The following is a 12,353-nucleotide window of genomic DNA, read 5'->3' as shown; positions in this document are numbered from 1 at the left end:
TTGTACCTTTTAGTTAACCTTAATAAAGGGAGTAGCTCCAGTCAAATGCGCTTATTAGGTCAAACTGTTTTATAAGGGGTTTAATAGTACTACACGTTTAAGAACAGTTAGACTTAATAGTCGCATTTGACTGGAAGCTTGCTCACAATTTTACGCAATATTGCAGAAGCTACTATTCCCTTTCTTTGGGTGGTTTTGAACTATTTTCCTAGCATCACCCCCTAGAGGCTTGAGACGAAGCAACTAGTTTAACAAATAGTATCTATGCTAATCTTAATATATCTCTTTTCCTAGGTGAACAGCCTTGTGAGCAGTCATGTTAAAAGATATGCATCCAGCAACCTGTTTGATGAATGTATTCTGGTATTTTCTACTTGGAGAGAGGCCACAGCCCTTCTCAGGTGGATATCAGCCCTGCCTCCAGACAAAACCAACATCCTGCAGGACTTTACCCAGATATTTGTTAAACAGGATAAACTTGGGGATGGAAGTTTGACAAATACAATGCAGTTACATCAGGAAGCCCATGAAGTTAAAAAGCAAGGATTTAGTAAGCTCTTACAATCAGCACAAAAATTTCCTGTTCAACAAATAAAAAACAAAGAATTTTCATTCAGATCTGACCTCACCTACCTCACTCATTATATCTGCTTAATATCCGTAGAATATGACAATCATAAACTGGCCAAAATAATATCAAAGATAAGCTGCAAGATTTTGATTTATAAAGATAAAAGCAAGGACTTTAATATTGAAGGATCTGATGAAAAAGAAAACATTGAGGGATTCTACAAGTTCTGTAAAGATAACCTTGCTGGAAAAAGTGCAACTCTTGTTTGTTTCTCTGTTTGCAACACAATTATGATGCTCATTAGATCATTACACATCCACTCTATGTATGCTCAATTCTGTGATCTATTCTCAAGCTTTACTGATTTGCATACCATTATGAGAAACAAGTGTCCGGATTATAAATCCAGGTGTCAGCTACCTGATTTTAATTGGATATGTAATTATTTAGAGGTTGGCGCGGAATTTCAGAAAATTGAAGAGGTTACAGATAAGATGTTTCATATTCTTCAAATGTTATTTGAACCAACCCTGCATGATAGTATACAAGAGGATACCTGTCCGGTAAGTATGTTGTTTCAGTCACAAAACCCAGTCTGTGCCACAATCAAACTACAAACAGAACTTGCTTTTGAAGATGGCGAGACAATACAGCAGATTTTTAATCATTCTCTGGGCAAGCATTTGGATAAACTACATGTTTCAGAGTCTATGCATAAACATTTAAAAATCAAGGTTTTAGACTTGACAAAGGATATATTGACGCTGGAATTAACAAATGTGTCAACAAGTATGGTCTTAGCTACAGGAGAAAATATTGTCAAATTATTTGCCTATGCTGAACCATTTGCTATTCATTGCATATCAAATATGGCCAAGAATTCTGTTGATAAATTTCGTAGTCTTCCTGTAGCACCCAAGGAAAGTCAGGAAGTTAATGTAAATGAACATGCAAGCACTGAAACAGATTCAAATCCTATTTTTGGAAGATCAATTTCAATGAGCTCTCAAAGATTGTTAACAAAGAAGTTGGAAATTAAAGCTGACACAGAAATTATCTTATTTCCAAAACAATGTAAAACAATTGAAATGGATTTTAAAGAGCTCCGAACTTCGCCTGTGTGTAAAGTCAATATTGAAAAGATTCCAGAGAACAAAAACTTCGATTGTAAATTAAACGACAAGGCAGAACTTGTTTTTGGTAAACTTACATTTGTTGTTGTCAGTCAAACAAAGGCAAAGCTTGTATTGCCCGTGGGACATTGTTTTGGTTATCTTCATGTTGATCCTAACCACACAAATGTTGATGATATTAAAATATCAGTGTCAAGTGATCCTTCAAGAGTTGATGCTCTTGAGAGTTCACAATCAGTTGAAGAAGAGGACGTAGAAATGTCGGATGTTAATGACCTTGATGTCTCATTAAGTTCAATAGATCTTAGAAACGAAAGAAATGTTATTGTTAGAGAGCTTGAAAATCTAGACAAATCTGAAAACACAGCTGAAAATGAACCTCTACCAGTGGAGAATGAAATTATTGAAGATGATAGTAATCAAGAAACTACATTAATCCAAATGAATGAAAGTGCAATAGATACGAATGACGTAACTTTGACAGAAGAAAATTCAGCAACAATGCAAAGTCAATCAGAGAGCAAATTTATTTTCTCTGATAAAATACCGGGCTATGATGACCTTATTGTAGCTGCTAAGAGCTATATCAGTAATAACAGAGATAATGGGATTGATAATGATACATTAGAAGCCATTGTGTATGCACTTCAATCTTTAGCTGTGATAAACTCTTCCTTTACAACATTTAAATCCATTATTGAGGGATTGAAAAAGTCTTCCAAGTTTAATAAAAGCCATATAATTAGCACTCTGAACACTAATTCTATGAATTTATTTAGCAAAATAATGAATGAAAAATTTATTGGACCATTCATGTCAATCGTATCACATGCATTATCAGAATCATGTGACCAGCAAATAGCTGATTCTGGTGATGAAATTAGCAAAGATTTAACCGTAACAGATACTCCAGGCAAAGGAAAATGTCAGTTAAATACTAGTTTTAAATTATCAGACTTAAACCAAGCTTTAGGTGATGCGAAAAATCTATCACCTTTGTCTCAAAAGAAGAAAAGGAAGAAAAGATGTAGAAACAAAAACAAATCTCCTCAACTGATAAGAGAATCTCCACTGTCATCAGTCTTAAACTCAGGAAAAACTTCAACAAGTGAAAATCAATTACCACCATCATTATTTGATAATCCCAATGGTTCTAGTGAACAAGCTAACCAAACTAAATCACTAGCAAATGTAAAAAATGTTGTTGAGCAACTTCCAGTAAGTTCAGTTTCTACAGTAGCAAGTATATCAGCATCAACACCAGCGTCATCAGTAAATACAACTCCTTCACCAACTGTTTCAGTTACAATGATATCATCTACATTAAAGTCATCTTCAAGCATAACTTCAGACAAAGTCACATCTACTGCCTCAAATATTAAAACAAAAGAATCTGATAAAAATACTACTTCAAGTTCTTCAAACAAAACATGTAATATTATTACTTCAAATACTGCACATAGTGCCTTAGCTGCAACCAAAACAGTTTCATCAAATCAAAACTCAACTTTGAACAAACTAAATAAACCTACAATAAACACACCATCTAAAAAAGAAAATAGTGTAGAAGATGCTACTTCAAAAACTGTTGATAATGTTGACAAAACTGAGAATCAACCTGAAGGGTCAACTAACAAAGTTTTCAAATGTAATTCAGAACCTAAGTGTAGCAACGCTGTACCTGATCCTGCAAGATACTTTATAAATCTCCATGTTGGTAAAGTTGTAACAACAACAACAACATACAGTTCAAAAAAGATAATTGGAGTCAAAACTAGTAAAGGGACTTACGAGTTTGCAGTAAAGAAAGGATTTAATGTTAGCATAAAAGATAAAGTTTTGTTACAATTGGATCTGGATGAAAAGAATGTTAAATGGTATAATAAGCTAGAAAGTTGGAATTCTATGACAAACTGCTGCATTGGCAAAGTAATAGAGATAAATCCCAAATTCAAAGTTTTCATTGTAGAATATAAGAACGGCCTTAAAGCTAAATTAAATGAATTACGCATAAAACATTGTTGTAATAAAAATAATGATGTGAAAATTGGATCTCTGTTTTGGATTTATGTTTACCCAAAACAACCATTGGTTGTAAGCCTGGGAATTCTCAAAGAAGATTCAGCAAAAAGTTCCGAAATTTCAACTTCTGGATTGTCTAAAACGAAGAAGGCTTCAAGTAGTAAAACATCAAATTCCGAAATTGCTTCTAGATTTACAGGAATAGGAGCTCTCACATACATGACTGAAAATTTGGGTATTTTGAAGACTAATTCTGGAAGTCTTGTTGCATTTCACAAGAACATTCTTCCTCCAAGCCTTGTAAACAAGAATTTATCCACCAACAACAGTCAGGTAAAACAATACCTAGATTTTGTAATTTATTTAGTGTAAGGGAGGGTTGTTTTTTATGAGTTTGTATTTTACCTTAGGTTAGGTTATATTGGGTACAGTGAAGCTCCGCAGGGGTTAGGCTTAAGAAAGACCCTTCCTCCCCCCAGAATATTTCAAATTTACTGGGATGGGTTTCTGTGGTCACTAGGTAGTTTTAGGGAAAGCACCAAAGACGACACTGCACGAACATAATCAAGAGATGGCATTCTTTTTGTTGTTGTGAATTTTTGCTTCTGTTAAATATCCTTATATAAAAGTACCTACCATTTTTAAAAGAAATAAGACATACCAATATTTTGCAATGAGTTTATAGTTTTACACATTAAACTGTTGTAAAACCTTATTTTTTTCAAACATTAAACTATAAACAACAGACACCTATCTATTTAGCCGCATATTCTTTTCTCTTCTAGACTCTTTTCATCAGGTTACATTTTAAAACTTGAAAAAATTAAAAAGTCATTAAGGCTTATGTTTGAGTTTCAGTATTCAGCCAAATGAAATATTTTAAGGGATTTACTGCAGTAACTCTAAATCATGTAATTCTTTTAACAAAACAAAAATATTTAAGGAGTGGGTATAAGCAGAGCTTTATTGAAATGCTAGCGGTTAACCCTTGTAAGCCTCTAGGGCCACTTAAGTTGAATGGGGGGGGGGGAGCAATCTTCCCCCTATTCCAATTTAAGTTTTTAGGAGAAAAAATAAAAGTTTTAGTTGGAGGTATTATTTTTTATTTGAAGGTTGTAGATACCCTTCCTCCTCCCAAATAGTTAAAAACATTCTCTGGATCTATAAGAAGCTTTCATACAAAGGGGAACCATATCGGTTTAGCTAGATCCTTCGCTACAGACATATAAGCTTACTACTTTATATATTACTATCGGCTGCGCCCCTACCATGTAGGTGATCTGTTTTTTAAGAGGTAAGAAAAGGGGTCGTAAATAGCCTAAGACCATCCAGGGACCTCTACTAGGCTTTCATGAAAAGTTAAACTCAAAGGGTTCAGTAGTTATTTAAATCTTAAGCTTCAGGCAAAACTTACTTACTACTTTTCATATTAGGATATTGGTTTATTATGCTTTAATAACATTTAATATTTTTTAGACTCCAGATATTTTGAAGTTCTCTGCCTTCCAATTAGATAATCCAGTGTGTTTAACCAACATGACTTCAGACAAAAAAAGTATTTCGATCATACATTTTGCCTACAATGTACAGTTTCAAAATCAATTTGAAGAAATTCCCTTGACTCCTGAGCTAATAAACAGTGTCAAAAAAGATCTGGTTATATTAGATGATTATTGTCTAATTAGCAACCGTCATTATTGTTCCCATTATCCTATGTTAGAGAAACTGTGCTGGAGATTTTACCTGGATGGCTGTACAGACCCGGACCATTCAGATCTGCACAGGTTGCCAGAAGTTTTTGGCATCCATACGTCCAACTATTGTGCGCCACATTTTTCAAACAATTGTACTAATATGAGATGTACAAAGATCCACGAAACACTGAAGAATCTGGAGGATTCTGTGATGTCTATCCTGCAAAAGAAAAGGGATGAGTGTACACACTGTGAAAAAGTTCCATGCAAACAATTGTTTCCACAACACCGAGAACCCTGCTATAGCTTTATAGTCAAAGGTAAGATTTAAGATTTCAATGTGAAGTAATAGAAATTATCTTCTTCAGCTTTTGTTCCAAGTGACGCCAAAATTGCTATTCTGACCGACAAAAACCTGTATGATTCTTAGGGTAGGCTTGATTTCTTTTAAAAGTTTTTTTTAATGCAACCATCTCGTAATCAGTGCACAAATGGCACTTAAAATCCAAATAATGTTTTAAAACTTGGCGTGAGTAACGGCGGCTGGCGGCTTAGCCGATTTTTGGCTATTTGTGCACTGATTACGAGATGGTTGCACCCCCCCCCCCCTTTAAACATTTAAAAATAAGCCATTTTTTGCCATATGATAATTTTTGTTAAAATACTCAAAACTTATTTAGATCGTATTGATAATGCAATAAATAAAAATTGTATTAATTTTCAGGGAAGTGCAAATATGACAAAGTTTGTCGAAATCTTCATATCTTACCTAACCATATGGATAAAGCTTCCATCATTACCACATCCAGGTAAGATATGATCACGGAGGGATATTTTACCACAATAAAAAAATAGTTTGCTTTTTACTTTTAACTCAAGCAAACTTTATTCGTTTTTACTTTATGGTTTGTTTGTTTTTCAAGCAAGTACATATATTACGATGTAATTTTCTTTAAAAAGATTAATTTGAAGAACACTTACAGGCAAAATATTATTTTCTTTTAAAAATCCTTCGTTATAGATAAGTTTGTGGAATATTATGTTACCTATTTTATTTTTAATTTATATAAAATAAATTAATTTTTCTATTATCAATTTTAATCTTGCCCTTCCTATTGTTCTTTGTAGGGGACATAAGGGATTTTACTTTAGGATCAGAAAAAATATTTAACAAGAAAAGTTTTCATGAAAACTGAGAACTTTTGACCGACTGACAGACATACAAAAATGTAATGAGCAGATGAACATATATAATAGGAATCTTTACCAAAAATTTCAGCTGATATCTTTAATAGCAGCCGAAAAACACACAAAACATGTTTTAAATGGACCTGCTGACTTTCTGGTAACGATTATAGAGTTGCTACACCTTCTAAATTGTACCTAGTTGTCATAGGAATCACCATGGAAAGTGTGATATCGAGAGAATAATTCTAACATGTCTAGTTTAATAATTATATCATACAAAAAAAAGTTAAAAATCAGCATGTTTTAAATAGACTTACGGACTTTCTGGTTGCTACGCTTTCTAATTCGTACCTGACTATGAAAGAAATCATCATGCAAATTTTGATATCGGTAGGACAGTTCTAACATGTCTAAATTAATGAAAAGAAAGAAAAATACTATTCCATTCTCTTTTAAATATCACAATTTAATTCAGCTTATAATAAAAAAAAAAATTTCTTTTTATAATAATAATATTTGATTGACAGAAAAATAGCCTTGCTTCGAATGCCATATATCAATCATAATCACCTTTAAATCTTCTCTATATGCACGTGGGCAAGGTAATGTAATAGAACATTATAGTAATAGGACAAATTGTTGAAAAGAATTTTATGAAATTTTATGCAGACCTAACTAAAATCTAGTAGTTAAAAAGGGGACTATGCACGAATGAGATTTTATGCACCTCGCAGCAGTGAAGTAAATTTTTTTGGTGAATATCATCAAATGTTTTGTTGAGTTCAAAGTGCAAAGTAAAATAACATTACTCGAAACTGTTTCCATCATTACAATTTTTTTGTCAAGATTATGGTAGACCTTAACTTTTTTCATTTATTCTTCCCTTTAAAAGAGAAACCAAGTATATCAACTAAGAAATTCCTTACATCAATGCTGGAAGGTGCTTAAAAATACTTGCTCTTTTTCATGCTCATTCCCTTTTTCCGCGTGAATTATGGAAAATATTTGGTGATAATACTGGGTTTTAATTAAAAAGAAAAAAATTAACTTCTACCACAGTTCAATGAGGAACGAGAATTTTAATATCCATAAATGTCAAAATCAATTATACCTACCAATGATAGAATAACAATGTAAGGGGGGGGGGGAAGTTTTGACACATTTGCGTAAACAGGGAGTATAGGCTTTATCTTTGGACTGAGAGGATAGGTTATTAGGGATAAAATCATTCTTATATGATGAATTTTCCCAAGTTTTAAGATTTTTTGGATAGGCCTCCAGGTTCCGGAGCTCCAGGCCTCCAGGTCCTCTCTGTACAGGTAAAAATGAAAAAAAAATTTTTTTTTAAGATTTAGAAGTCAACTTATGAAACAAAATTTGCATTTTTTCCTTCAAATATGTGAATAACAATCAAAAATATGCATATTTTGTTTCTTAGGTTGACTTCTAACTCTTAAAAAAAAAATTCATTTTTTTAATTTTTACCTGTACAGAGAGGACCTGGAGGCCTGGAGCTCCGGAACCTGGAGGCCTATCCAAAAAATTTTAAAACTTGGGAAAATTCATCATATAAGAATGATTTTATCCCTAATAACCTATCCTCTCAGTCCAAAGATAAAGCCTATACTCCCTGTTTACGCAAATGCGTCAAAACTTCCCCCCCCCCCCTTAATATCAAACATTATTAAAATTCGGCTTTATAGATTTTTATTTCTGATAGGACTCCCTTAAAAGCAGAAAAGTTTAGCTGTAAAAATTCATTTGGAATGTTTTATGATTTTTTGTTCTATGAAATCGTGGCAGAAGTTAATTTTTTGTTCATTTAACTTTATTCCTCATCCCCTTTAACAAAATGAAAATTGTATAGAATAATCATTTGTCTTGATTTAATGCTAAGATAATGCTTTCAATATTAATCTTGATTAGAGTTTTGTCTCATAAATGATTTTTTTCTTTTCTTTTAAAGAGCTTAATTTTTTAAAAATTCGCATCTTTTTATTAATAATGCATGATTTTTTTACTTACTTATTTTTTTCTGTTAGCTCTGTGGATACTCTATTGACCAATTACAAGAAGAAATATGAAGAACTAAAAACACACTGTCGCAAATGTATTCCTACCACTAAAAACCAGACTCTTCTTGTAAAGAAGAAAAACATGCTGACACCTGTTCTCGGTAGCTTAAATACATCTGAGAACCTAAATGTGTCCTGTGACAGCAATGCAACCAACTCCCCAGCAAGAGTTAGCAGATATGATGCTTGTAATATTACTAACAAGTCTGTTGATGATATTGCCGTTGATTCTGCATCCTTGGTTGTAAAAGCAATTGATGATAAATTAAATCAAAATTCTTCCACCCCAAAACAAATTATTGCTAATGCGAAATTTAAGCCATTTATTGAAAGATTAGATGTCAAAACAAATCCAGCAAAAAGTAATGAAGATGCATTGGTTAAAACCCCGAAAGCAAATATTTCAAAAAGTATTAGTACTCAGCCTGGATTGGGATCAAATAAAGTTAATGAAACCAAACCTTTCAGCTTCAAGACTCCTGAAATTAGTTTTACTCAGAATGAAAATCTTCCTAAAGAAACTGCAATCAAACCATCAAATCAAGAAGAAAAAGTAAAAAGTACTGTTACTTTTTCTAAAAACCAAGTTACCAGAAATGATAAAGATTCTACTGCAGTATCAGCCACCGCTCAGTCTTCAAAACAAACAACGGAGAAAGCTGGTGAAAAGGAAGGCAAACAAGTTTCTGCAACCACCATTGAATCTGCTAATTCTGTACAAACATCTGCAGCTGATAATAGTAGACGATTTGAGAAATTAAAGCAAATAGAAGACAAAATAAATTACACTGATTTTAATTACGTTAAGTTTGAAGAAATTAAGGAAAAGATACAAATTACAAAGAAAAAAATGAAGAAAAATGACGAATCTTCAAAAAATCAACAGATATCTACAACAGTTCCTGATAAAAATACTGAAACAAACAAAAAAGACAACCAAAAACTTACCTCTGATACAAATACTTCCACTCCAAAACAAATTATTGCTAATGCGAAATTTAAGCCATTTATTGAAAGATTAGATGTCAAAACAAATCCAGTAAAAAGTTATAAAGATGCATTGATCAAAACCCCGAAAGCAAATATTTCAAAAAGTATTAGTACTCAGCCTGGATTGGGATCAAATAAAGTTAATGAAACTAAATCTTCAAACACTAAAAAAGGAGAACCAAGCAAGAAATCCAAAAGTATTAAAAAGATAGAAATGACTCCTAATCAGAAAGTAAAGAACACAACGACAGAAAAGAAAAGTTTAGCCGCATCTGGTAAAAATGATGAGACGAACTCTAGTAGAGCGGCAATAAAAAGGAGATTATCTAATGAATATAGTGAAAGGGAGAGCTCGAGTAAAGAACCTCCTGCAAAAAAACAAAAGGGGTCAAAAATTTGCGATTTTTTTGCGCGTGGATATTGTTACCGTGGTGATGAATGCTGGTTTACACATGATCTCAGAGATAAAGTAAGGAGTGAACCCAAGACCTTCAAGCTTGTGGCAGATTTCAAGATGACCATCCACAACGAGAAGAGCACAGTGAATGCCAGGATAGAGAGGGCTCCTAACGATGAAATCAACGATCTAAACAATGCACGGGTGAGTATAAAGTATAGGACCAGGGGCTGTGATTCAGCAAAATAATTCCATTTGAAATTACTTTAATTTTGATATTTTTGTGGCGTAATAATAGCGTTAAACTTGTTTTGTGGTGTAACTAAAGGGAAGTGGGTAAGAAGAGGGATGAAAAGATTGAAGTGGTTGGAAGGGAAATTTTCACTTAGAATTGTTTGTCAGAATCCTGGTCCCTTGTCCCTGTATATTTCCATCCCCTCCCTCCTTAACGTGTATGCTTCTCCCCCATGCCAATTATTTCAATAGTTTTTTATTGAGTCTAAGGTCAAAGACTAATAAGTACAATTTATTATCTCTCAATTCCTGAGACTATATTTTTTTATTGGAATATAATAAGTCTTTATAATAACATTTTCTTTTGCATTGGCTTTACACAGATATAGTAACCTAACTCACTATCATTTACAAGTTATAAACAGAAGAATTATACAAAAATATGCATGTTTCCTGGTTTCTTATATAAAATCACACAAATTCTTCTTTCATATACCTATTTCTTCATCTCTAAAATTGCCGCCAGCTTAGCTTGTTTTTTTTTTACTTTGCTTTGCCTTACTGATGAGATTAATTTAGTTTCGAGTTTCTGCAACAGGCGCAAACCTGGTTGGTCAGCTTTATCTAGGAATGTATTTATGTACCTTCAAGTATTTTAAAGGGTGGAGGCTTATGAGACACATTTTAAAACCAAATCTAAAACACAAAGCAACTCAACAAAAAAAAGATTTTCAGCTCTAAAATTTGGCATGACAGTTGCTTCAATAAGGTTCAATGTGGTATAGTGGAGAAACGGCGGTAGAACCGCCACTGCTGCCGACCAAAACCCGCCATTTTCAGCCAAAATTCAGTTGAGTTCCTTTGTGTTTTAGGGTTGGTTTTAATAAGTATCATCCGCTTTCATCCTCCCCCCCCCCTCCTCCCCTGTCAGTCAATTCTTTAGAATTACTTTGACAAATAGCAGTTATTAATTCAATATGCTTTGCTTTCACAAATATATATCGCTTTTTGCTTAAAAATTATTTGCAATATTTTTTTTATACAATTTTTACATTTATTTAGATTGTAGATAAATATTTTTAAAAATTAACTTTTATTAAAAAATACACATCATAAGTTATTCTTTACTTTAAAATTAAATTTCGAACGTAAAACCTTAAAAAATCTTTATAAATAGTGATATTGGATAAAAGGGAAGTGGTAGAATGGGGCAATACACCCTCCTTAAAATTTCTCTGAAATTTACACAAAATGTTGTAGCTTCTCTACGTTCTTCAAAGCACTAAGTTTTCCTTTTTCCTGACTCTTCTTCAAAGCAATTACACCCCATATTTAAATTTTTACCCCTCAGATATTTCAAATAAAAATTATAATCATTTCCCTGAGTTTTAGTCAGTGTTTATGAGTTGGATTTGAGCTAGGATGAAAAAATTCTTCTAGCTTGGCTGAAAATCCCATGTAAAGAAATGAATTTTGACTAAAAATCTGTTAAAAAATTTCTTAAATATTTTCTAAAATAAAATTTCTAAGAATACATTGTCTAAATACACTTGATTGATTAACAGAAACATCCATCTTGAAACGGGGAATCATGAAAGTGCAGAAAGACTTAAATGGTGTAGATCAGGCATATTTACCTGTCTGTATCCTTAACCCTAGTGGAGCACACAGACCCATCAACTTTGGTGACGTCATTGGAACTGCTGAACTTATCAATTAAAAAAAACCTTCTTTCGATTTTGTAAAGCTTTTGAAAGTTATTTCTGATTTTCAATTTTTGAACAAAAATATATGTAACAGTAAAAATAAATTAGAAAATTGAGATATCTTTTAAGAAGATTGAAGAACACCAAATTACATTTTGTAATTTGATATTAAAAATTATTAATAAAATATTATATCCAGTATTTCAATCATTGCAAAAGATACCTACCTAAGGTTAAAAAAGTGTGATTTTTGAAATACAAAAAACGAATTTAAACAAAGTTTTCTAAATTTTGATTTGCATAATTTATGTTTACCTATTTGTTACATATTATTAAATATACT

The 12,353-nt window shown here is 32.5% G+C and overlaps 1 protein-coding gene across 1 annotated transcript in view; it reads left to right on the top strand.

Annotated features, from left to right (window-relative positions):
* Window positions 1–12,353, top strand: part of LOC145319938 (uncharacterized) — an 18,419-nt gene extending 6,066 nt beyond the window's left edge. Inside the window, exons 5-10 of the mRNA XM_080162342.1 lie at window positions 295–4,059; window positions 5,203–5,740; window positions 6,145–6,229; window positions 8,651–10,274; window positions 10,884–10,932; window positions 11,870–12,353. Coding sequence (XP_080018468.1) covers window positions 295–4,059; window positions 5,203–5,740; window positions 6,145–6,229; window positions 8,651–10,274; window positions 10,884–10,932; window positions 11,870–12,024 — 6,216 coding nt within the window. The 3' untranslated portion in view covers window positions 12,025–12,353. The remainder of the gene's footprint in view (window positions 1–294; window positions 4,060–5,202; window positions 5,741–6,144; window positions 6,230–8,650; window positions 10,275–10,883; window positions 10,933–11,869) is intronic.

Source organism: Acartia tonsa, chromosome 1 (genome assembly GCF_053477335.1).
Source record: "Acartia tonsa isolate MP-2025a chromosome 1, ASM5347733v1, whole genome shotgun sequence".
NCBI classification, from domain to species: Eukaryota; Metazoa; Arthropoda; class Copepoda; order Calanoida; family Acartiidae; genus Acartia; species Acartia tonsa.
Note: the sequence above shows the minus strand (reverse complement) of the source record. Positions and strands in the feature narration are given on the sequence as shown.